Source organism: Phascolarctos cinereus, unplaced genomic scaffold (genome assembly GCF_003287225.1).
Source record: "Phascolarctos cinereus isolate Bilbo 61053 unplaced genomic scaffold, phaCin_HiC Scaffold_9;HRSCAF=440, whole genome shotgun sequence".
Classification (NCBI taxonomy): Eukaryota; Metazoa; Chordata; class Mammalia; order Diprotodontia; family Phascolarctidae; genus Phascolarctos; species Phascolarctos cinereus.
In genome coordinates this window covers 250,952,158-250,978,830 of record NW_027556402.1, presented here as the reverse complement: position 1 = coordinate 250,978,830, position 26,673 = coordinate 250,952,158, and the positions used below count along the sequence as shown (strand labels likewise).

Genomic DNA, 26,673 nt, shown 5'->3' with positions numbered 1-26,673 from the left:
TGTGACCTTGGCTAAGTCTCTTGATTTCTCCAAGCCTCAGTTCCTTCCTCTAGAAAGTGGAATAGGAATGTTTGTGCTACCTACATGACCAGGATGGTGTAAAGAAAGCACTTTGTAAAGTTGACAGGGCTATAGAAATATGAGTAGTTGTGACTGTCAGCCAGGTGCAGCTCTGAGGGGTTCCTGTCTACTAGTACGAAGGCTGGACTTACGGGCAGCCCCGGCGTGGCTCCCTTTGCACGGGCAGCATCGTGGAGTCAGAGCTTGAGGGGCTGCTGGACATCACCTTCTCACCTCCTCTCTCTCCTCCACGTGAGCCTCTGGCTGGCACAGATGGGGTAGGAAGGAGCAGAGCGAGGGTGAGAGCCCAGGGCCTTTGACTCCACTTGAATTCTTCTTTCATTCTCTCCCGGAAAGGTGAGGTATCAGAAGTTGACTACTGTTGTTTTGGTTGTAATTCAGTTCGATTCAACTCAATGAATACTTTCTGCCAAGTACTGTGTGAGATGCAGAGGATACAGAGATGAAACTCATGGTTCTTTCCCTCAGGGCTTACATTCTACCTTGGGGGAGGAAAAAAGGGAAAGTACAATATTCTGCAGATAAGCATGATACAGCAGAGAGTGTCAACGGGGCAGATTGTGACATCACCTAAAATAAGGACAATCCTTCCTTGAAAATGGAGGAATTTTTTTGATTTTGAAATGATTTCTCCTTAGGAATAGTTGGTTTTGCTCCTCCCCCCTTACTCCCAGAACCTCTGGTGCCATAGCCATGAAAGCAGAGGAGAAAACTTGGAGGTTTAGAGACTGGATTCTGCGACAGGAGACAGGAAGAAGCTGTGACTGCAGAAGAGTCCAGGCAGAACTGACCTGCTTAGTGGCCACCTACAAAAAAATGCCATTCCCTATCCACAGTGCCTGAAATTCTGGGCTTTGCTAATGCTTATAGAATTCAATGAATTAGAGTTTGGGGTTCATCATTTACCTTGAGAAGTTCAAATATTCTAAAAGGGTTATTGGGCCATCAGTGAGTCATACTTTAGCATTAATTTATTTATACCTTTCTGGTTGAGATCATCTCCAGTGAGGGAATCTGAATTGGGGAGGGAACAGAGGAAGGAGAAGGGGACTGGGGGCATGGAGTAGGTGGGAGCTTTGACTCCCTGAAGGAGAGTGGTAGGGTACAGCCCAAGGGCTGGAGGCTGGGAAAGAGGGCCATCTGTAGAGAGAGCAAGTGCAGAAAAAAAAATGGGAGGGTATCCAAGGGAAATCCCACTTTGAAGTTTTGCCCAGAGCTGGCCTTGGCCAGAAACCATCTTCTTCCTTGTACTTTGTGTACCATGTCATCACTTATTTCTAGCACTCGGAGCTTAGGCTGGTACTATATAGCTTAGTCACATGAGCTAAATAGACTTCAGTGGGCCATCCTGGAAACCTAAGCACCATTTCTAATATTGTTTCTATGAAAAAATAGCCAGCTATTTTAAAGCTGCAGAAACAATTTCAGAGGTCCCTTTGTAAGTTGGGAACTTCCTGTAGCTAAAACTAAGTCTCCTTTACATTTAGGTGCTTGAAAAAAGCCACCTTCTTCCCAAGCTCTGCAGGTGTGTTCATGTCAAAGTATTCTTCACTACCCACCTGCTGTGAGTTCTGGTTCCCTCCCCAGGAGAGGGGAGGCATTGATTTGGGAGGCTGATCTTGGAAATGAAGCTCCAGCTGAAAGGCCTGTGCTCCTCCACTAATGTGCTCTGTCACTTTGACCAAAGCTCTGCACCTCTTGGTATCTCCATTTCCTAGTTTAGGAAGGAGTAACTTCCCAGTAGATGTATTTTATTGCCTTAGGAATAGGCTGTTGTGAATGTGTTGAACACATTTGGCATTTTTCTTCTTTTCCTGTCAGGTGAACTTTAATGAGCCTCTGTCCATGCTCCAGCGCCTCACTGAAGATTTAGAGTATCATGAACTGTTAGACCGAGCTGCAAAATGTGAGAACTCCCTTGAACAGCTGTGTTATGTGGCGGCTTTCACCGTGTCCTCCTACTCCACTACTGTCTTCCGTACTAGCAAGCCATTCAACCCACTCCTGGGGGAGACCTTTGAGCTGGACCGACTTGAGGAGAATGGTTATCGCTCCCTCTGTGAACAGGTAAGGGCCCTTCCAGAGATGGTGCAGGATGTTGGGGCCCTTATGGAAGCCTCTTTACGTGGAGGAGAAAACCTTCATGGGTAGTGGAATGGCTTGCCTTCTTGTGTCCCAGACTTTCAGAAATACCCGTTGTATCCTGGTATTTTATTCTTCCCTTTAAGATGTGATCATTGACTGTCTCGTGGGTCTATTTGCTCTCCTGGGCTTATAAGCATCCAGAATAGTTTTGAGTATTGCCTTTTGGCAACCTGATAGAGTGTCCCTGGGCAGGCCAGGCAGACCCTCCTAGCTGGGGCAGCAAGGTCCCCTGAGGGAGACAGGGAACAGCATTGCTGGTCAATTCAAATGGCCACCGCTGCCTTGTCTGCCATCTAAACCTCCCAGACCATGAAACCAAGAGTCAGTACCCTTCAGCCCACTGGACTTGCTTCCAGTCCAGTCTCCCTCTTATCCCTCCAGCAGGCAACATTGAAGGTAGAAATCCCTGTTGAGAAGAGGCCACCTTCTTCATCAGTACAAGCAACTACTGCTAGAAAGCCACCAGCTACAGCAGATGGGTGCAGGAACCCTGGGGGTGGCAGCCCCCTCCTCACCCCCCATGGACAGGCCTGTGTCCAGCTCTGCTAACTGCCAGCTGGCTGTGACCTCAGGGCAAGTAGGGCAACGTAGCTGAGGCGGCAGAACACCCTGAGAGAGAGAGAGAATGGACAGTGGCATGTGCCCTTGGACCCTGTGCCCCAGAGCTTCGGTAGTGGCAGTGCTGCCAGCCCAGTGCCTTCAGCTGTCAGGCTGGAAGCTGTTCTTGCTGGTTCTGCAGTCACAACTGCTGATGACCCAGAAAAGGATATTCTTGTCGCCAAGATCTTTGGCTCTGTCAAATGGTTTAACATCAGAAACTGATAGGATTGGATCAGTAGAACCGACCTTAAAGAAGAGTCCTTATCATCTTTGCTGCTGCATGCTAAGGACCATGGGCCCTTTCCATCTGACTGGCAGTTGAAACTTTCCCTGTGTGCTGTTTCCCCTGGTAGAACCAGAGCTCCTAGAGAGCAGGGACCGTCTTATTTTTTCTGTTTGTATCCCCAGACTTGGCACACTGAAGGAACTTAATAAATGCTTCATTCATTCAAAGAACCTTGGACCAGAAATTAGGAGACCCAGGTTCTACCTTGACTGCTACCAACTAGCTGTGCAAACTTGGACAAAGTACTTGCCCTCTCTGTGCACAGTGTCACCTTCATCTGTAAAATGATAGTTGGATTAGATGTTCTCTAAGATCCTAACAGCACAACAATTCTATTCATAAGGGGAAGTTTTTTCCCATTCATTTCTTCCTCCATATTTTTATCTCTCTTTTCTTCAAGGTGAGCCACCATCCTCCTGCTGCTGCACACCATGCTGAATCCAAAAATGGCTGGACATTACGACAGGAAATCAAAATTACCAGCAAGTTCCGTGGCAAATATCTGTCCATCATGCCCCTTGGTAAGGCACACTGCTTCTGGGGGCATGTCAAATGAGAGAGCATATGGAAAACACTTTGTAGATCGTAAAGTGCTCTATAATTGCTTCTAGAATGACTCTAGAATGCTTGTTACAAGTTAGATTAGAAACCTTAAACTCCAAGCCTCAAGTCAGTTTTTATTATGTTACTTACTTATATATAAATATAAAAATATTTTTATATTTTATTTATTTGTATTTTGTTTAATATTATTAATCTATTTTATGTTATATTTTATTTAAATTTTGCTAGGCAGTGGGGTTAACTGACTTGCCCAGGGTCACGCAGCTAGTAAGTGTCAAGTGTCTGAGGCCAGATTTGAACTCAGGTCCTCCTGATTCCAAAGGCTGGTGTTCTATCCACTGAACCACCTAGCTGCCCCGGGAGAGCCAATTCTTTATCTGCCCCAAATATAACCACTTCTTAGGTAAAGACAACAACTTTTATTATTAGGACAGTCAGTACTTTTATATTATGGTCATTTTTATTTTCCAAAATTCATGCATTTTATTTCTTCTTTTGGTAATGTGTTAAGTCTCTTCAGTTTTGCTCAGCATCTTCCAAATTATGGAGGGTTTTCTTAGAAATGCTTATTGGTAGCTAACCTTCTATTCTTTGCTCTGAACCTAAAAGTAAAGAGCAGCAAAAAATTTCTCTTTAAGCTGATAGAGTTCCTAACCCCTTCTTTAAGTTGATGACTCCCTACTGGGGGCCTCCACATAGGGGTCTTTCCTGAATGCTTAACCAGGGATAGGTACCTTCTGGATTCAGGGCCAAATGAGCTTGAGCAGGATCCTTAACAATTGGCCTTTGGCATCTGTTTGTTTTCTGAGATGAGATGAGTTTGCTCGTTGTTTGCAATACATAGGCAGGCTTAGTTCCTTTCTTTCGGTCTCTTCAGCGATTCTTCTTGTTGTAGTATGCTTCAGGAAAATGGAAAAAAGGTTTTTTAAAACCCTGTTGTTCTACATGATTGGGTTTTTTTACACACTACTACTTCCTGAATTTTTAAGAGTACTGTTCTACTCATGAGAGTTCCACAGAAGGACTTTTGGAAGCATATGCTGTCTCTGCTCGCTCAGTTTTATGAAATTAATAAAGTAGCATGTAGCCAGGTTCCTGGAAGAATTAATTAGAGCCCAGGCTCTAAGATCCTAACAGCACAACAATTCTATTCATAAAGGGAAGTTTTTTCCCATTCGTTTCTTCCTCCATATTTTTATCTCTCTTTTCTTCAAGGTGGGCATTTCTACTTGGAGATTCCATATTCAACTCAAGTTCAACATGTCCAAAACCAGCCCTCCTTATCACCCTCTCTAAAACTGCCCCTTCTCCAAACATCCCTCTTCCTCCCAAGGGCACCAACCAGCTTTCTAGTCACCCAGCCACATCTCCTCCTCACCCCTTCCCCTTCTCTACTAGGGACCGTGAAAAGAAGGCATAGGCCCTGGCCCACTTGAAAGCAACTGCCTCACCACAGCCCCTGTTCCTCCATCTCAGAGAGTTGCTGTCTGCTTCTGGGATTCTTTCACTTGGAGGATGGTGGCAGGGTTGGCTGTTGTTGTCTCCAAATTTCCTTTTCCATAGACTTAATAGTAGATTTCCAAGGTTACCATTTCATTAAAATTAACCAAAAATGTATTATGTGCTTGCTGTATGCAAGATACTTGTGCTAGGTACCAAGAATAGAAAGAAAAGAAAAACAATTGCTCCTGCCCCCAAGGAGTTTACATTCTACTTCAGGGTATTACATGTAAATAGATGAAAAATGGAAGGTAAGAGGGAGTAGAGAAAGAGTACTAACATGGTTGCCCAGAAAAGGTCTCTTGAATCTGGGACTAGCTAAGGCCAGGATTCTCCGAGGCCCTATGGTTCAGGAGGGAACAGCATCCCAAATAGGGGGGACAGATTAGCTTGGGCACTGGCACAGAACTTGAGGGGTGAGTTTGCAGGACCAGAAGCAAGCATGTTTGGTGGGCCATGGAGTGTGTGGAAGTGAGGCTATGAATTAAACTCCACAAGATAGGCAGGTGCCAGATTGTGAAGGGCTTTACAGGCCAGGGTGAGGAGTTTACATTTTACCTGAGGAGCAGTAGGAAACCAGTGAAGATTTTTGAGGAGGGGAGTCTAGATCTGTGCTTTAGGAAGCTCGTTTTGGCAGCTGTGTGTAGGACAAAGGAAGACTCATTAGGAGGTTTTCACAATAGTCCATGCAAGAGATGGTAAGTGTCTGAACTGGAATGATGGCAGTGAAGTTGGAGATAATGAGATGGATACAAAAGGTGTTATGGATGTTGAATTTATGATGCCTGGCAAATGACTGGATGTCAGGGGTAGAGGAGAAGGAAGGTACCAAAATATTCTGAGGTTGTGTTTCTGGGTGACTAGAAAGCTGGTTGGTGCCTTTGGGAGGAAGAGGGATGTTTGGAGAAGGGGCAGTTTTAGAGAGGGTGATAAGGAGGGCTGGTTTTGGACATGTTGAACTTGAGTTGAATATGGAATCTCCAAGTGGAAATGCCCAGCAGGGAGTTGTTGGTATGGGTCTCTAGATCAGGAGTGAGTTGAGGGCCGGATGTATTGATTTGGGAATAATTTGAATAGAAATGATCATTAATCTCATGGAAACTGATGAAAACAGCTCTTTACATGTAGCTAGGGTAGAATGAAGGTATTTGGGAGTTGAGATGCACGAACCTGGAGATCAAGATGTATATCTTTCGTTTTGTTTTGTTTTGTTTTTTAAACTAAATTTTATTTTATTTTCTAATGAGAATCTGGATTCAAATGAGGATTCTCTTTCCCATGTCTATTAGATTGTGAGTTTGTTGAAAATGGGGACTGTCTTTTACCTTTCTTTGTGTCCCCACAATTTAGCACAGTGCCTGGCACATAGTAGGTGCTTAATAAATACTTATCGACTGTGACATTTCAAGAGGACAATTGTTGTGATAAAGTTTTCACTTCCCCAAATTGGAGTCAGAGAACCTGCATTCAGATCCCAGCTCTATCACTTCATAATTTAATATCCATGTGGCCTTGGGCAAACCACTCACCATCTCTAGGCCTCATTTTCCTCATGTTTAAAATGAAGGGTTGGTATGCCAAAGTAAGGCTAACATGGGTAAATGATTTAGAAATAAAGGATGAAATAAAATAAGCAAATCAGGGAGCATTGACAATTTTACCTTTTAGACCTATGGATAAGGAAGAATTTGGGACCAAACAAGAGATAGTGAAGATCATGGGAAGTAAAATGAATAATTTTGATTACATGAAATTAAAAAGTTATTGCACAAACAAAACCAATGTAGTCGAAATTAGAAGGAAAATAGGAAATGGGGGAGGGGGAGAGGATTTATAGCAAGTTTCTCTGATAAAGATCTCATTTCCCAAATATATAGAGAACTGAGTCAAATTATAAAAAGAAGAGCTATTCCCAACTGATAAGTAGTCAAGGGATGTGAACAGGCAGTTCTCCAATAAAGAAATCAAAGCTATCTATGGTCACATGAAAAAGTGCTATAAATCACTATTGATTAGCGAAATGCAAATTAAAGCAACTTCGAGGTACCCTTACAACTATCAGATTGGCGAATGTGACAGAACAAGAAAATGATAAATTCTGGAAGTGATGTGGAAAAATAGGGACAGTAATGTGGGGTTGTAAGCTCATTCAACCATTCTCATCCAACAATTTGGAACTGTGCCCAAAGGGCTATGAATGTGTGTGTACCATTTGACCCAGCAATACCACTACTAGGTCTGTACCCCAAAGGATCAAAAAAAAGAAAAGAACCTGTTTGTGCAAAAATATCTATAGAAGCTCTTTTAGTGGTTGCAAAGAATTGGAAATTGGAAGTATGCCCATCAGTTGGAGAATGGCTGAACAAGTAGTATATGATTGTGATGGAATACTGTTGCTCTGTAAGAACTGACGAGGGGGGTGGTTTTGGAAACACTAGGGAAGACTTAATACGAACTGATGCAAAGTAAAGTGAGCAGAACCAGGAAAATATTGTACATCATAACAAATACTATAATGATGGGAAAGACTTAGCTACTCTGATCAAGACAGTCACTGAAGACAATTCCAAAGGACCCATGATTAAAAATGGTATCTACCTCCATAGTGAGAAATGAACTATAAGTGCAGATTGAAACATTTTTTGCCTTATTTTTCTTGCTTTTTTTTTTTGAAACAGTGATATGGAAATGTTTTGCATGATCTCACACGTAGAATTGATTTTATATCCCTTGCCTTCTTGCCATCCCTTACTGGGTGGTGGAGGGGTAGGCAGGGTGGGAGAGAAATTTGGAACTCAAAATTTTTAAAAAATGAATGTCAATAAAATGAGGGGGTTGAAGTAGAGGATACCAAAGGTCCCCTTCAACTCTTAAATCTATCAAACTATGAATTTAGTTTTGAGACCTTGTACTTTAGGACTGGGGCAGCTAATTGGCACAGTGGATAGAGTACCAGGCCTGGAGGCAGGAAGGCTCATCTTCTTGAGTTCAAATCTGGCCTCAGATACTTATTAGCTGTGTGATCTTTGGGCAAGTCACTTAACCCTGTTTGCCTTAGTTCCTCATCTGTAAAATGAGATGGAGAAGGAAATGGCAAACCTCTCCAGTATCTTGGCAAAGAAAACCCCAAATGGGGTCAGGAAGAGTCAGACACAACTGAAAATGACTGAACAATAAACACCACCACCCTAGAGCTGCCCCTGTAATTTAGCTACGTTGCCGCCAGATGGCAGTAGTGTGCCAAAGCCAGCAAGTCTAAGTCCGAAGTCTTCACTGTTCATGGCTCTGTCCAGCTCCCAACTTTTTGTAACATTCCAAAATAAATTTCTAAGGAAGTCAGACAACTTTGGTTTTAGATCTGTGCCTTCCATTAACTGGTTGTGTGACCAGAGCAATCCCTTTTCCCTCTGGGGTTCTGTGTGTTATTTGGTGAAAGGTGGATCAGAGTATCTCAAAGGTCCCTCTTGGCTAGAAAAGCTACGCGTTATGAAGTCCAGAAGAGGAGGAGAAGGAGGAGATGGTGATAAAGGGATGACATGATGTGTTCGTGGTCATAACACCACTAATTGTGGCAGGGCTAGAATTAGAAATCTGTTGTCTAGCAGTCTTCTGCTCTTTCTGTTGTTATACACTGACTTCTTGATCTGTTAGATTTCATCTGACCCTTTTTGGTACCTTTGACATTCAAGAGCAGAAATGTCTATCTAGAGGCAAGGTTGTTTTAAAAAAGTTAGGATCCTTTCTTTAATTTCTATTTTTGCTCTTGCGAATAGCTTTCGGTCAAGATATATAGATTATCAAAAGATATTTCAGCAGATTGCATTTCATTCAGTTAACCAGTATCTACTATGCATTTCTCATGGAGCTCCTATTTGCATGGTTGCTAGACAAAATTCATCATAGGTGCCCACAAGACAATAGCACTCTCTTAAAGAACAAATAAGCACAAATTAACTTGTCGAAGGCTGGAAAATGATCAGATTACCTATGTATGACAGTATCATGCCAATTGTCTAATATTTGGATAGTAATCTGTGCCTCCGCCTCCCTCCAGGTAGCATCCATTGTATCTTCCATGCCACTGGTCATCACTACACTTGGAAAAAAGTCACCACAACAGTGCACAACATTATTGTGGGCAAATTGTGGATAGATCAGGTAAGCTAAGGTGCCCACAGGGTCTCTAATGTTTAGAGGCCTTCTACTTAGGTGCAGCTTTGCAGAGAAATATGAAAGGTAAATGGAATTGGCCTACACGGTTTCTATTAGTTAACCTCTCATAACTGGCAAAATAAATAAAAAGCATTGCTTACTACTGACATGGGTAATAAATGGAACACACCTCAGAATTAGGAGGGAGAAACCCTGGGTTTGAATTTTGATTCCATCACTAACTAGCTGTGTGACCTTGGACAAATCACTTGACCCTTCTCAGTCTCTTGTTTACTTCTCTGTAAAAACAAGAGGTTCAGACTAGCATGATCTTTAAAGTCCTTTCAGGTCTAACCCTAGTATGTGCATGCTGAAGACTACATTAGAACTCTGTTATAAAATTCATTCATTAAGCAAATATTTATTGAAAGTATACAGTGTGCTAGACACAGACCAGGAGTGCAAAGGTATATGAAACATGAGTCTTCTTCTTGGTAAGTGTATAGTTTGGCTGAGACAAGCTACATAGGCATGAAAGTTAAATGAAAATGTAAGCTATCTGTACAAGAAATGCTATGAGGCAATATGTGATTCGGGGCCATGTGGAAAGTCCAAAAGAGAGAGACTTTATTGTGGGTTGGAATGGTTAGGGAAGGCTTCTTGGAAGAAAGAGCAGTTTCCTCAAGCTTGGCCTGAAATGGGTAGGATTTGGGTGAGTTGATAGGGTCTGAGTGAGCACAGTCTATGAAGGTGGTAAATGAATAAGATGTCTGCTGGGATCAGTAAAGAATCTAGCAGGACAGGGCTGGAGGGGAAGGAGAATGGGGAGTATGTGTGGCAGGGGAGGCTATGAAGTGTCGTTGTTGGGAAAACAAGCTTAGAAACCTCAGTTACCACTTTAATCTGGAAATTTTGCTACAGGCTACATTATGTCACCTGTAAGCTATGGCTAGCCATTATAGGATGTGTGTTTCCCATATATCCCTGCTGTATAAAGGTCTTATCTCTAAAGTGACTTAAGTGGGAAACGGTAGCTGATTCGTTATGGAATGTGCAGGTTGAAGAATGAGTGGTAATCAAATTTGATATTTGACATGTGTCCCAAGTACCTGAATCTCAGTAAAACCAACCCTTATTTCTCCCCCTTCATAGTCTGGCGAGATCGACATTGTGAATCACAAGACAGGAGACAAGTGCAATCTCAAGTTTGTTCCTTACAGCTACTTTTCCCGAGATGTGGCCCGGAAGGTAAGAGAAGTGAGAATCTGAAGTATTCCATGAGCTCCTGTGTGTGGATAGCCTTTTCAGCTGTGCCTTTGATCTCTTGTCTTCCTGTCTCTTCTGGAAGCTTCTGAATTGATCATTTACCCTTCCATGTCTTTCTCCCCAACCAGGTGTTCTTTCTGTACTGAAACTGTTCTTTTCAAGGTCACCGTTGGCCTCTTAATTTGACAAAGCCAATAGCTTCTTCTCAGTTTTTATTTGTAGGACTTGACGTTACTGATCCTTGTTTCTTTTGGGATTTGCCTTTGGCCCTCAGATTGGAGGGCTAGAGGACAGAGCAGAGAACTCCCAAAGCTTCCATTTGAAGAGTGCTCCCAGGCCAGCCGTCACTCCGTTACCTACTTGGGTGCTCTCCTGGGTGCCTTCTCATCTCCTTCCCCTTTCAGCTTCCTTTTCTGTATGGTGGGCAGGGACTTTTTCCTCCCGATATTTGTATCCCCAGCACTTAACGCAATGCCTGGCACGTAGTAGGCACTTACCAAGTACTAGTTGACTGACTCTTATATTTCTGAATTCTCGGTCTCTTAGAAAGCTTGTCCAGTCCTCTGGTCTCAGGCAGCATGTCTGTATAGATAATGACCTCCGTATGTGTATATCTGGCTGGCCCTAACAACATCTTGGGCCCTGATTTCCTCTCCTGAACTACTGTTCCCCATTTTTTCTTTTTCAATTAAATTTTATTTTCATTTATCAAGCATTTTTTTTCTCATTTTTACCCTCCACAGCCCCACATGAAGGGCAAAAGAAAAAAAAGAAAAACAAAATCTTTGTGACAGGCAAAACAAATTCTGAAATAGACTATGTCTGATAGCGTGCATCTCATTCTACATAATAGTCCATTACCAGTATCTGCAGTTGGGTAGATTTCTTAATCACTGGACCTCTGGAATCATGATTGTGTCCACTGGAATTCTTGAGTTCTTCGTAATTGCTTATATTTACAATGGTGTTGTTATAGTATAAATTGTCCTGGTTTTACTCACTTCACTCTATATCAGTTCATACAAGTCTTTCTAGTTTTCTCTGAGGTCATGTCTTCATATACCATAATTTATTCAGCCATTCCCAGTTGATGGATACCCCTTTAATTTTTGATTCTTGCCAACACAGAAAGAACTGCTCTAAATATTTTTGTGCATATGGGACTTTTCCCTCTTTCTTTGATCTCTTTAGGGTAGTAGTATTGCTGGGTAAAAGAGTATGCACAGTTGAATAGCTTTTTGGAAAGAATTCCAAATTGCTTTCTAGAATGGCTGGACCACTTCACAGCTCCATTAATGGTGCATGGGTGTACCGATTTTCCCATATCTGCAACGTTTGTTGTTTTCCTGTTTTGTCAGCTTTGTCAGTCTGATGGGTTTGTAAAGTGGTAGGCACTTCCGAGTTGTTTTAATTTCCGTTTCTCTAGTTGTTAGTGATTTAGAGCATTTTTGTATGACTTTTATTAGCTTGGATTTCTTCTCTCTAAACTGCCTATTCATATCCTTTCACCACTTATCAGTTGGAGGATGGCTTTTATTCTTACCCTAGCACTTAGCACAGTGCCTGGCCCATAGCAGGTGCTTAATAAATGCTTACTAAGTGACTAATTGACTAAATTAAAATCAGTTCCAGGGGCAGCTGGGTGGTGCAGTGGATAAAGCACTGTCCCTGAAGTCAAGAGGACGTGAGTTCAAAGCCAGCCTCAGACCAAACACTTAACACTTACTAGCCGTATGACCCTGGGCTAGTCACTTAACCCCAATTGCCTTTAAAAAAAAGGAAATATCTAAAATCAGTTCCTTGTATATTGAGACCTCTATCAGAGAAACTTGTTGCAAAGATTTTTCTCAATTAACTTCTTCCCTTCTCAGTTGCATGGGATTCATTTGTGCAAAAGTTTTAAAATTTCATGTAGTCACAGTTGTTTGTTTCACCTCCTATGATCTCTCTGTCCTCGTCTGGTCATGAGCTCTTTCTGTATCCATCAGTCTGACAGGTAATTTCTTCTTTCTTGCTCTGATTTAATGTCTCCCTGTTTCTAAATGTCTGCTGAATAACTCCACCAGGAGGTCCCCTTGAGCCCTCCAGCCCAGGTTACCTGTTTCTTTAGAGGGCATGTTCTTCCCAGTCATCCAGAGTCAGAACCTTGGTCCTCTTTGGCTCTTTTCTCTCCCGCCTCACATCCAGTCACTTGAGTTCTGTCATTTCACTTCTTAAATACCTCTTTCAGACATCTGCTCTCTGCCCTTCCTGACTCCCCCCAAATGTTTGGAATGACTTGGTCTCCAGTGTTACCTGTCTCCAATCCATCCTCTGCACAGCTGTCAGATTAATCTTCCTAATGTGCAGGCCCAGTGTTGGTGCTCTTTGTTGAAAACGTTTCTGTTGCTTCCCACTGACTGTGGAAGAAAATGCAGACTCCTTAACCTTCTGTTTTCATTCCCGCACAGTCTGGCTGAAATTTCAGCATGCGTCTCCAAATGTGTTTTGTGGTGCTCCGCTTTCCGCTGTCTGCACTCCAGCAAAGCAGGACTTTCTGCTTGCTTGTCTTATTCGGATGTAAGCTGGAGGGAAGGGACTTTGTGCGTGTGTGTTTTGGTTAGCTTTCGCACTTACCTCCGGGCCCTGTGCTTAATCAGTGCTCCTTGGCTTGGCTTGTGTGTTGCCTTCGCTCGTGGTTGGTGCTTTTCTGCACACCTGCCCTCAGGGCTGAACTGAAACAGAATTCTCCCCTTTTCCTCAGTCCGCTGTGCCATATATACTGATGAAATGTTTGTTCTTCTTCCGTGATACCTGCTCTAACTCCCTTGCACACGATCTGCCCTTCCCCCCCTCCCCACTGAAGTGATTCCCCCCCTTCTCAGTCTGTCATGCTGCACTGACCTATCCCATGCATAGATCATATTGACAGTCCAATCCCCAACAGTGCAAGTTTGTGAGATCTGGGGTGAAGTCTTTGTGAGGTCTGGGCTCTATTTATCTTTATATCCTTGGCAGCTAGCCAGAATATTTCACATATGGTAGATCTGAGCTACATTAAGTGATACAAAATTTCATTTGGAGGATCAAAAGCAAGGAATTCTTAACCTAGGATGTATGAACTTAAATTTGTTTTAATAACTGTTTTCCAGTATAATTGGTTTCCTTTGTAATCCTATATATATTATTTTATGCATAACAGCATGATTCTGAGAGCAGGTCCATAAGCTTCCCAAGATGCCTAAGGGGTCCAAACAAAGCACAAAAAAGGGGAGAATTCCCTGGTCTAGAATTTAAAGAGAAATGGTAGGAGAGGAGGGGAGAATTGGAATGAAAGAGCAGTGACTTTTCCACGTTTTAGTACTATAAAGCAATAATCATCAAAACTGTTTGGTACTGGTGGAAAAATGAAAAAGTAGATAATCTGTGGAACAGACTAGATGGGGAGGAATCAGATATAGTTGAACTCAATAACAGGGTTGGATCAACCTGAAAACGTAAATCACTTGGCAAAGAACCTCCCTTTTGAACAAGAGCTGAGAAAACCGGAAAACAGTTGGGTAGAAATTAGGCTATACTAACATCTTCTACTGAATAAGCTCAAAATGAGCTTATGGACTTGAGCCCAAAAGTCATAGCATAAAAATAAATAAGAGAAGCAGATCAGTTACTTTTTTCAATTATGGTTAAGAGTCAAATGCAGTGGTCACAGAAAGTTAAAGGTAATTTTTACTCTGTGAAATTGAAAAGCTTTCGCACAAACAAAATCAGGGTAGCTGTAAACTCAGAGGAATAGTCACATGGGGAGAAAAATCTTTGCAGTATATGGTAGGTGCTTAATTTGATGTTTGTTGAATTAAATACCATTATAGTGAAAGATCTTTGTATGATAAAAAATTTGCCAAGCCACATTTAATTTGATTGTAACTGAGGTGGTTGTGGCCCAGTGATTTCTAGTCATATTCTGTGTTATAGAATAACTTGGATGGGTCTGTGCAATTTATTATAATGGTCCTGTGGCTGTTCTTCCATATGAATTTAGAAAAAAATCAGTAATTGAACCCAAAAGTGACTACTCTGTGCCCCTATTTTGCATCCTGGTAGGTTACAGGGGAAGTCACGGACCCATCAGGAAAAGTACACTTTGCCCTTCTGGGAACCTGGGATGAGAAAATGGATTATTTCAAAGTTCTCCCCAGTAATGGGGATAATGGGGGTGACAGTCGGCAAAGAAGCCACGAATTGGAGGAAAGCAGGGTCATGCTCTGGAAGAGGAACCCACTGCCGTGAGTATGCTACCTAAGTGCTATCCTGGCCGATGAGGCACTGAGCTGAGAGGAATAGGCACAGCTTTCTGGCCTACTTTCCCCCTTCATTGTCAAAGGAAAGGGGCTGAGCAAGTCAAATGGGAGATTACAAAAAAAGTTTTCATTTTATTTGAATTTGTCTAAAAGAAAACAAAATCTCCTCATAATCTCTTGGCTACCTTTACTACTCATATAAGGTTGATGCTTTCTGAAATCAGTTCAGAGGCTGTGCTGGTTTGGGGAGGGGAAAAGCACTGTGTGATGGTGTGGGGACAGAATTTTCAAAGCCATCTCTAGGAGGGAGTCACCTAACACCTGGTCCATGATTGCCCCCGGGCAGAGAAGACTTGAGAGCCAGAATTGCCTCGGTAGTCTAGGGTGAGGTTATGAGCACAGCTGGTCAAATTTTAAGACAGTGGCTCTAACCAGGAAAACTGGAGACAGTTCAGGACAAATGTGCCACCAGTCTTAAGTCCTGTAAACATTGAGTGTTATTTTGGGGTTGGAATTATAGAGAAGGGCTGTGGAGAAAGTCATCTCATGATAGACTCCTGGAAGTTTGGGTGCCTCAGCAGAGCTTCCCACAGAAGCCTTGAAGAGTCCGGTATGACTCAGAGAGACTAGGCCAGGCGACACTTGTATTCTCATCTTTGGAAGGGCATGACTCAGTCCTGGAATCTTTCACCTTGCTCGCTTGGCCTTTCTGCAGTGCCCTTACCTCTCTCTGATGGAGTCTTGCCTCTGATGTCCCCTGGTCTTTCACTCTAGGAAGAATGCAGAGAACATGTACTACTTCTCTGAACTTGCCCTAACTCTCAATGCATGGGAGAGTGGCACGGCCCCCACGGACAGCCGCCTGAGGCCCGACCAGAGACTGATGGAGAATGGACGCTGGGATGAGGCCAACGCGGAGAAGCAGCGTCTGGAGGAGAAGCAGCGTCTTTCCAGAAAGAGGAGGGAAGCCGAGGCTGCGAAAGCCACTGAGGACGGTGAGAAGAGCTGCCACTGCATCTCTGCAGCGGAGATAGCGCGGCTCAGTGCCCCACTGATTCCTTCTCGTTCTCTCTCTTTGTAGGCACTCCATATGACCCTTACAAGGCCCTGTGGTTTGAGAGGAAAAAGGACCCTGTTACCAAGGAGTTAACCCATATTTATAGAGGAGGATACTGGGAAAGTAAAGAAAAACAGGACTGGAGCTCATGCCCAGACATTTTCTGAAACTACAGGAACAAGAGGGAGGAGGAGCAGAGGGATCAGAGGAGGACGAAGGTTGGGAGAGAAAGCCAGCCGCTCTGACTTCCTTACCTAGTGCTTTCCTCAAGGTCGTCTTTCTTCACCAATCATTTGTTCCAAAGCAATCACCAGGAGCAGAAGCCCTGGGGGTGGTGATTGATTGGCTTCGATGCCTTACCTGATTGAACCCGGCATTGACATACTAGAGCCCTGTGTTTGTAAGGGAGAGGTTGGGGAGCTGGGGGTTAGCATTATTCGTACCTGCAGGTGTCTCTGTCTTAGACTCTTCCTCCTCCCTCTTACCCCATTTAAGATTATGCCACCTCTAGTCCCATCCTAGCAACAGTATCTCACTCAGCCAAGAGACATGTGAGGTGAGGGCGCGGATTAGAGGTATCTTGGTGCTGCCAAGAGCAAGCTCTGATATTAGAAGCTTCTTTTTTAAAAAATGCAAGTGAGAATCTCTGTGGGCGACATCTGTAATGACTGTACTTGGGGCTCTGGTGCCTCTTTTTAATAAGAGTTCTCCAAGGCAGGCTAAGTTTTAGAGGGCCAGGGGGCATGCCGTGCATACCCAGGAGCTGACTGCTGTCAGATGAAATTACCTAGTGGAAGAGTTTACTTCTATGTAGGATGGGGGCAGCCACCAAAGCTCCTTTTATTGTTGGGAGTTTGTCTTCATCCACGTAGAACTCCCCTTGACTGCTCTCCGTCTTTTGGGCTACATAGCAGCTGGCTGCCACTTCAGCCATCGGTAGGAGGGGGCTGATCCTCAAGGATGATAGTACTTGTAACTTTGGGGGCTGCTTGGACTTCTGCAGCTGAGAACTTTTCCTGAGAAGATAAGAAGGGCCAGAGCAAGACTTCCAGCCATTCGGCTCTCTGTATCACTCCTCACCCCTACCCCAATTGCCTTCTGTGCTTCAGCTTTCTCTCCTGGCGCTAGGTCGCCACGGGGTCTGTGTTCCGGTGTGGAGCAGAACTCTGCCTCTTTTCTGACATATTTTGGAATGAGAGAGACAGGGAGTAAATGATCTCTGGAATAAGTCTTTCCACCATCTGTCTCAAGCCCCATGGACTGGAGCCACCTCTTGAATAATTTGTTGAATATGTGTATATTATATATATGTAGAGAAAAATCTAATTTTTCTGTTTTGATTTTCCTCCCTTTCATTAAGAATCTTTTTTTTTTAATCCACCCCACTCTGGGACTCTTTGCATTGAGCATATATTGATGTAGATTTCATGTTCTATTTTTACACCTCAGATGAGGCAGGAAGATTTCAAAGCTGGTCAGGATCATGTGTGGGCTGTTAGGGAACAGAGGAAGGTTCTCATGGCTCATCTCATGAGGTATCCATAATCTCTGAACACTGGTAAATACCCTTATTGCCCTGCTCTCAAAATTGAAATCCTTCACCCCTCCTTCCCTTGCTTGGGAGTTCTGCAGCTGTGAGGCCCCAAGAGCGACTTCTAGTCGCTCCCCAAATTGCTCCATGGGGGTGTGAGAGATCTGCCACTGTTTTCTCTTGCCTTCCTTCCCTGCTGGTTTATTTTGTGTCCTTAGTCTCCCCCAGAAAACCTTCCACAGCCTTTCTCATCCCTCCCCCACCCAACACCACCCACCTCTGGTTGAGGGTCACACTGAGGTGCCTTCCTTGTATGCTTTTGTTGGTGTTTTTGATTTTGTTCCTTAACAAATGAGCCTCAGCCAGCGGGGGTATTGGCTGGGGAGGGCTGGGGAGAACGGTGTGTGGTGTAGGTCTGGGTCGTTCCAGAGGAAACCACCACTCCATTGAAATGGAATTCATGCCGGCTCAAGGATTTCCCGTGCTTCCTTCCCAGCTTTGACGGGCATGACACAAGGATGATTGGGGGACTTCCTCCAACATGCCCCATTCCCAGAACAGGGAAAGGCTAATATATAGGCGATGGATCAAGTAAGTGAATTAGGCAAAAGGCTTCAGAGTGGGCAGTCCTCAGCTCCATCAGCCCCGTGGCCTACCTTCTCTTCCCTTACTGCCTACGTTCTATTTCTAGGTTTGGTACCGAATCAGAATCCGATTCCTGCCAGTGGGAGAGGCTTCAAGTCCTAGAGGTGGAATAAAGGCAGATTGAAAACAAAACAAAACTATAATTATATTTTTGGGTTTTTTGCATTATTGCTTTTTTCCAAGAAAACAACTAAATTAAATAATTTTTAAAAAGTCCCATTGTCTGTCTGTTTCTCTTCCATTCATATATAAATAGGAGAGATGAGGGAAGACCTGGACCTCATTCTTTAATTCTTGGGAATATGGGATCCACAGAATGACTATGTGAGAAATGCACAGAAGCTGTTTGAAATGGTGGAGAACGAAGAAGGGCAGGAGCAGCAGCAACCTGAGATGTTTGTTTTCTATAGTAAAAGTATGGACGGCGCCTGTTCCTTTAAGTCCCACTTGGCAGTTCAGGGAAGACAGCTGAATTGCCTGTGAAGTCTATAGAGAACGCCAGTCAGAGGACATGTGTCCAGTAACGCTGACTGGCTTCTCCTTAGCTCCGTCTGTCTGATGGTGCTAGAGGCTTCGAAGCAGGCCAGCCTGAGCCTGATGCCTCCTTTGGCACGCCCTTGCCTGGCTCTTAGCTGCCAGTCTCATTGTGATCATCATTATTGTCTGAGGCCAGGAGATGATACATACGAAATTTGGGCAAAACAAATTCAAGAGTTCTGGGACCAGTGCTTTTCTTTTAAGTTCTCTTGAGAACTTTTCATTTCTTATGGTCGTGGAGTTCTGCTTGGTCTAAACTGAAGTCATGATGGAAGGAGGGAAAGAACCCTAATTTTTAGATGAAGAGAGCCTCATATTACCACTGCTTTTGTTGTTTTCCCAGGAATCGAGGTTAAGGTAGTCTGATGATGTGGGAAAATCATGGGACTTCAAATAGGACTGGTTTGAGTCCCTGCTAGTCTTAACACCGAGTAGCTCTGTGACCCTGGGGAAGTCGCAACCTCTGTGAAACTTAATTTCCCCATCTGCCAAATGGGGACTATAACACACACATTCCCTGCCTTACAAGGTTGTTACAAGGAATCTGCTTGATAGATCTTGACACATTGAAACTAGAAATATGTGGAGTAGATGATTTTTGAGAACCTTCCTAGCTCAGATTTTGTTGAGTTATTCCAAACTAATTCTTAATGTAGATTTCTAAAAATATCAAGTTGCACAGAGAATGTGGAAATATGTGGGAAGCAGGTTGAGATGATTATCTTTAGGATAACTTTAGGATATTTGAGAAAATGGGACAGAGCCTTGTTTGCCGTCAGACTTGTGTCCTCATTACTCATTTGAAAACAATTCATCCATTGCCCCATTGCTTAATCTGTTAGCCTTTCTGCCTTTATCCTTGACTCCTTAGTGGCTTGGTGACCATTCAGTCCTCCTTTGTTTCCATGAGCTACACGCACTCGTGCAGTTGTCTACCTTTAAGACTTGTCCTCTAAGTGGATCTCTGTATTGTTGCCCCTGAAATGTGGGTGTTTCCAGAATTCTTACTTAGACCTTGGTCATCGAAGGGGCTTTACCTCAGACAAACAGACCTGGGAAAGACCTGAATTTTAAAAGACCGGTGTCATCCACTGCATCCAGGACCATCATCAGTCATCTTAGCTCTTGTCTTGCCACTGGGCTCCCATGACTGGAGGAGAGAATGAGGATGATTACTTTGCACAGCTCTCCCTCAGACTTAATTCACTAGCAAGTCAGGACATTACCCTCATGATGTCATTGGTCCTCTTTGAGAATGAAGGATGAACAATAAAAAAAAATGGTGTTCCCACAAGTTCTTACTGTGGGCCTTCTCTGTACTTCTCCCTTTGGTGATCTCTTCCATTCATGGTTTCAATTACTGCCTCCAAGCAAATGGCTCCCAAATTGTTACGTCTAACAGGTAATTCTTATTCTCTGCAGGTTTTGTGTCTGTTCTTCCATAAATCCTCCACATAGGATCCATCCAATGTGTGGAGGCCTTAAGGCCTTTTTTTTATTTCTTGGGTACCAAGGGAGAATTCAAATTTTCTGCCTGTTAATACTCTGCTTTTAGCCCCTGACTGGTTCACATCCTTTTTTGGTCATGTGTCCTTGACGATCTCCATCATACCACTTTGGGCACACAGGCTATCTTTGGAGGCAAGCTTTTCTGCCTCCACTGCTCTTCAAGTCAGTGGCAACTTCTGTGGCATTCCAGGATTTGTGACCATATAGCATCACCAGGGGAGTGCTTCCATGGGAAAGATAGGTCTCTTCAAACAAAGTCGATGCCCATTGATTGGAGAGTGTCTAAGTACAGTGTGGTAAATAAATACAATATATTATTATTCTGCTATAAGAAACAATGGTCGATGAACACAGAAAAGCACGGGAAGACGTGAATGGATGCAAAGAGAAGTAAGCAGACCACAGCAATTACGTAATGACCACAACAAAGTAAAAGGAAAGGCCCACAGCAACCAAATAATTGAAATAATGTTGCAAAATTATAATGACCGAGCTTCACCCCAAAGACGAGATATATTAGAAAGCCACTCTCCACGTTTCTTGGCAATGGGAGACTGAGGGTGTGGAGCATTACACATAATGTCAGATCTTTTCATTGTACTACTTAGTTTTGTTGAATTCTGCCCACAACCCTGCACCCCTAATAGAGTTCTGTTATAAAGGATGATTCTAAGATGGGGCAGGGAGTGGGACAGATTGAAAAATGATGGTGAAGTAAAAACAAAAGATAACACTCTCTCTCTCTCACTCTCTCTCTCTCACTCTCTCTCTCTCTCTCTCTCTCTCTCTCTCTCTCTCTCTCTCTCTCGGATAAATAGGTCTTTGTACTGGGGAGCAGCTTGTCATCAAAAGCATTATGTAATTTTCCAAATGCAATCTCAAAATTCTTCCTCCTATTCAAATCTGGGCCCAGTTCATAGTCCATCCTTAGGGCCTTTGTCATATAAATCATATGCATAAATAAATGCACTGACATGTATGCATAAATGCATAATTCAATGGGCTGGTCATGCAACAGCAATAGGGCTTTTTCATACATTTAGGGGTTTTTTTTTGCATAGGTTGTTAGGCTGAATCTCTGCAATAATCACAGATCTCATTGAGGGACTTGGATTTAATGTAGTTGACACAGTATCATCTGCATACTAGCATCTGGAAGAGCTATTTTCCTTCAGAGAATCATAGGTTCACAGAATTTCCATTGGGCTCTGGGTGGTCATCTAGTTCAACAGAAAAAAAAAAAATTCCCAGAGCAGTATACCCAATAAATAGCCAGCTTTTGCTTGAAGACTTCTGAAGGGGAGCCAACTACCCCCTGAAATGGCCCTTTTTGTTGTTGGACCGCTCTAAAAGGAAATTTGTCTCTCTCTAACTTACACCTGTTACTACTAGTCCTGTGTTTCTACTAGTTCTGCCCTTGACCCAAACAAAACAACTCTAAATCCTCTTCTCTCTGAACCTTACACATGATTTCTTCTAAGACTGGTGTGTCTTCCTGTTTTATGCCCTCCTTGGCAATTAAGCTAATCAGATCATTGTGCAGTCATTTTTGAGGTTAACATTTATTAAATTCACAAAACTTATATTCCTCCTAAATCTGCCTCTTCCCCTAGCTTCACCAGTCTCCCAAGTTCATCACCTTATGATCATTTTTAACTCTTCCCCCCACTCCCCTCACATCCTTTCAGTGCCCAAATCTGCTTATAGAGACTTCTGAAACATCTTTTGTGTCTTGTCCCTCGTCTCCACCCCAATTTAAGCCCTCTTCTCTTTCATTGTAAAAGCTTTCTGGATCTAGTCTATTTCCTCTCTACGTTGCAGTTCAAATCATAAAAGATAACAATAATGTCATTACTCTACTAAGAAAACTTGAAGTGCCCTTCCCATTGCCAGTGAATAAAATGCAAACTCTTAATCCCAGGATTCAAAGGTCTTTACAGTCTGACTCCAACTGATCTGTTCAGCTCTCATGCTGTTGCTCTTCACCTTGTCTCTGGCCAAGCTAGATCACTCACTGCCGCCTGTTTTTCTCTCCCTGCCTCCCATCCTACTTGATACCTTCTTCATGCCTTTGGTCACGGTATCTCCACCCCATACCTGCAGTGGAGGCATCTACCCCTCCTCTTTCTAAATCTGTTGAAGTCCCATGAGGTCCAATTCAGGTATCTCTTCCAGGAAGCATTCCTGGACCCCCTCAGGCGAAAGATCTCTCTCCTGCTTCATTTCTTATAGCACTTTGCCTTGACCTGGAAGAAGAGCTGGTATGCTGACATGGACTATAACCGAAGGTTTGACACCATCTTTCCAGTTTTCCAACCCTGATAGATGGAGGAGGTGGTTATTTCTTCACTTTTCTGCCTTCAGTCAGCTTCCTGCTAGGAGCCTGAGATTGAGGCTGCCCCCAGGGAACGATCCCAGTTTCTACTCTTCCTGGTCCTTAGAATTAGGATTAGAGATGAGATAACGCATTTTTAAAGATTTGGTATCCATTCACACATTTCAGAGGGAAAAAGAGTAGGAAATATGTGCGTGGTATGTAAAAGCCAGATATGTACGCATTCCTCTATTTACAGGCACAGGGAGACATCACAGACCTAGGAGCATCCGTGGCAACAGCTGCAACCCTCTGGGGGCTTTGTAGACACAGCCCTAGGCACAGTTGGTACTGGGCAGTAGGAACAGCAGCTTTTCTTGCAGGAGGCACAGCTGCAGGCTTTGCATTTGCTGGAACTTGAGCGGTGCAAGCTCCACAATCTTGCAGTCACAGTTTGGGTCAAGGGCTGTCAGGTAGAATATTGGGCATATAGTTCTCATGAGAGAAGGACGGGCTGGAGAAAGATATTGTCGAGATAACATTGATAAAAGCTCTTAGCACAATGCCTGTCAGCACATAGCAGTTATTTATTATTAAGTGCCTACTATGTGTCAGGCACTAGATAAATAGGCAAACCTGTGTTCTCTTCTTAGGGGAGGGAATAAGCATGATTAAGCTCCTACGAATACCTCATTTGATGCTTACGTTAACCCTGGGATTTAGGCACTTTTATTATCATCCCCATTTTGCAGATGGGGAAACTGAGGTTAAATGACTTGTCCACAGCCACACAGCTAGTAATTGTCTAGGGCCAGCCTTGAACTTGGGTCTATCCTGACTCCAGGCCCAACACTCTATGTACTGTATGACCTGGTTGCCAATATAATAGATGTTGTATAAATGCTTATTCCTTTTCCTTCCCTTATTCCTCATTTCTTAGAAGGGGCTGTGTCCCATATATGGGCTGCAAAGTCTGGGAAACCAGTATCCATTGCTGGTCCCTGTCCCGAAGGTGGACATGTCAGACTACTGACTGAGTCATAATTTTAAGGATTAGCAGAACATCCCCAGAGGAACTTTTTCTTCTTTATACTTGATGTAAATGTGACATTCAATATGTGTGAAGATTCCTCTGTAGATATGAGATCAAAGAATATGAAGGGGCAGTTCTTAAAAGAGGTACAAATGATCATTTAGCCCTCAAAATAATTTGAACTCTAATAATTGGAAAAGTCACAAGTTTAAAAACTCATAGATACCGCCTTATATCAATTAATAATTTGTCTTTCTATAGTACTCAAATGTTTGTGAACCATGTTTACAGAATTCCAGCATTAGAATTGAAAGGGATACCCTAGAAATGGTGAAGTTTTCCAGATGCTTCTGTGTGCAGGTGCCAATGGGCTGATTGTATGAAGCCCCAAAGATGTTGCAGTCTCCTAAATGTGGTTCAGAATTTACTCAAAAGAGTTTGCACTAATCATCTACACTTGAAAAACTGAGTGGGTAGAAAATGTTGGTTTTCTAGACTATGATGACCAGCCCTCTAGCATGAAGATCTTGAACAGATACTGTCCATAGAAAATGAACTGAGCTAAGAGTCAGACAGAAGGAGGAAAGCAGGCAGGATGGCCGCTAGTAAATTTTGTTCTGCTTTTTAAAAAGCCCAATCTTCTTCCCAAAACAAGGACCCAGCTTTTTAATATTAATATTCAACCAGTAGGGCCGGTGGGTGGCACAGTAGATGGAGAACTGGGCTTGGAATCAAGAAGACTCATATTCCTAAATTCAAATCCACTCTCAGATACAAGTTGTGTGACCTTGGGTGAGTCACTTAACCCTATATGCCTCAATTTCCTTATCTGTAAAATGAGCTGGAGAAGAAAATGGCAGACCATTCCAATATCTTTTTCAAGAAAACTCCAAATAGGGTCATGAAGAACTGGACATGACTGAACGACAGCGAAATTCATCTAGTGATGCTATAGAAAGTAAAGTCTTGGAATATCGGTGGTCTCAACATCTCAAACTGAATACCAAGATAAACTCCAAATGGATGCACGACATAGACAAAAAGATATCATAAGCAAATTAGATGGGCAAGAAAGAAATTACCTTTTAGAGGTCACATGAATTTTCTATCAATTTAACTAGCTAACACTAATCAACCAGAATGAATTAGAAATAGGTTTTAGTACTCTAAGAATGTGGCAGGCCCTGCTAGCAGTTGATGGGGAATGTGTCATTCACAATTCGTCAACAGTATGTTTACAATATGTGGAGCAAAGAAGAAGAAAAACAGTTATTCATTCAATATGAATATATAATAATAAATAATGTAAATAAATAGAAGGTTAAATAATATGGCTGGTGGCCATACAAAGAAAAAATAGTATACTTGTTAATGGAAGACAGAAAAAGGGAGGTATCTTCATAGTAGAAGGAGTTTGACTAAATCAATGAGCACTTAGATCAGGCCAGACAAGGGAAGAGGATCTTCCTAGGGACTCTGGAATCCTCCACCTTTAGGAACTGAGTCATTTTGTACCCGTAAGAGGAGGAACACGCCACTAAGGGACACCAGCTACTGCAACTGGTTTTGCAAGTTCTTGGGGGATCACAAGCAGCAAAATAGCTGATACAGAACAAGATAGAGTCAGTTATGTTCTCCCTCAGATCCCTCCACACAGATCTATAGAAAGGGGAAGAGTTCATGACCAAACAATGAGAGAGAGGATCAAAGAAGACAAAAATGGACAAATCTGTTTATCTAAAATTAAGGTTTTTGCACAAACATAACTAATATACTTAAAATTAGAAAGGAAATGGGTAACTGAGGTGGGGGGAATCTCTTCAGCAAGTTTCTCTGATAACAAGGTCTAATTTCCAAGATATATAAGGAACTTTGGCCAGGATACTCTTACTTTTAGGAAAATATGAATGGATACAAAGTGTTCAGAAGCAATGATTACAGCAACATAAATGGAAAAACAAAAATTTGAACCTTGTGAAATTATAATGACTTTGGCTCTTTTTTTTGGGGGGGGGCTAGGCCATGGGGTTAAGTGACTTGCCCAGGGTCACACAGCTAGTAAGTGTTATGTACCTGAGGTTGGATTTGACCTCGGGTCTTCCTGACTCCAGGGCTGGTGCTCTATCCACTGTGCCACCTAGCTGCCCTGACTTTGGCTTTGAAAGAGGTATGAAAATGTACCTCCTTCTCTTCTTTGCAGAGGGGAGACTGCTGATGTTGAGCACTGTATATAATATCAGACTCATTTAAGGTGTTTTGCAAAACTCTTCTTGTTATTTTACTGCTTTTTCATTCTTTAAGGATTGGTTATATTTGGTGGTTAGAGAGAGATATTGGGAAATGAAGGCAATGTAAAAAGAAAAGGTTTCACTAAATTTTAGAAAGAAGTCATATAGCCCAATCTTCTCTTTTTATTATTTGTTATTATTATTGTTTTATTGCCATTCAATAAACATTTATTAAACCCTACTGGAGCACTTAGGTGGTTCAGTCCTAGAGTCAGGTAGGACCTGAGTTCAAATGTGGCCTCAGACACTTAATTAGCTCTGTGATCCTGGGCAGTTCACTTCACCCTCCTGTGTAAAATGAGCTGGAAAAGGAAATGGCAAACCACTCCAGTGTCTTAGCCAAGGAAAATCCCAAATGAGAGCACATGGCTGAAGTGACACAGCTACCAGGTATCTACTGTGCCCTAGGCACAGGGCCAAGTACTGGGGATACAAATATGAATATGAAAGACAGTATCTGCCCTCAAGGATATTCTAATCTAATGGAGGAAGACTACACACAAAGAGAAACTGAGGAAAGTGGCCAAGTCCCCGAGGAGGAGGAAATGTAGAGAGAGCTGGCCTGGATGCCCTCCTTAAAAAGAAGTATGCCCCTCCCTCCAAGCCAAGGGGCAGATAGTTGAAGAATTTAGGTGTGTGAATACCAAGGCTGATGCAATCTGGTAGGATGATGAGGTTATTGGGAATTTGATGGATACCTTCAAAGGAAAGGATAACTTTAATATAACAGTCACTTCCTGATGTGTTCCCTTATCCCACCTCATCCCACCAGCCCACCTGTAACAAAGAAAAATGGATAAGCAAAATGGAGCAAAAACAAAAACCAAACCATGTCCAAAAGCACATGCAACATCTTGCATCCACCATCTTTCCAAGGAAAAGTTG

The 26,673-nt window shown here is 42.9% G+C and overlaps 1 protein-coding gene across 1 annotated transcript in view; it reads left to right on the top strand.

Moving 5' to 3' along the window:
• Positions 1 to 18,323, top strand: part of OSBP (oxysterol binding protein) — a 32,484-nt gene extending 14,161 nt beyond the window's left edge. Inside the window, exons 8-14 of the mRNA XM_020976064.2 lie at positions 1,903 to 2,148; positions 3,513 to 3,633; positions 9,231 to 9,334; positions 10,481 to 10,576; positions 14,678 to 14,859; positions 15,649 to 15,869; positions 15,956 to 18,323. Coding sequence (XP_020831723.1) covers positions 1,903 to 2,148; positions 3,513 to 3,633; positions 9,231 to 9,334; positions 10,481 to 10,576; positions 14,678 to 14,859; positions 15,649 to 15,869; positions 15,956 to 16,098 — 1,113 coding nt within the window. The 3' untranslated portion in view covers positions 16,099 to 18,323. The remainder of the gene's footprint in view (positions 1 to 1,902; positions 2,149 to 3,512; positions 3,634 to 9,230; positions 9,335 to 10,480; positions 10,577 to 14,677; positions 14,860 to 15,648; positions 15,870 to 15,955) is intronic.
• The last annotated feature ends 8,350 nt before the right edge of the window (positions 18,324 to 26,673 follow it).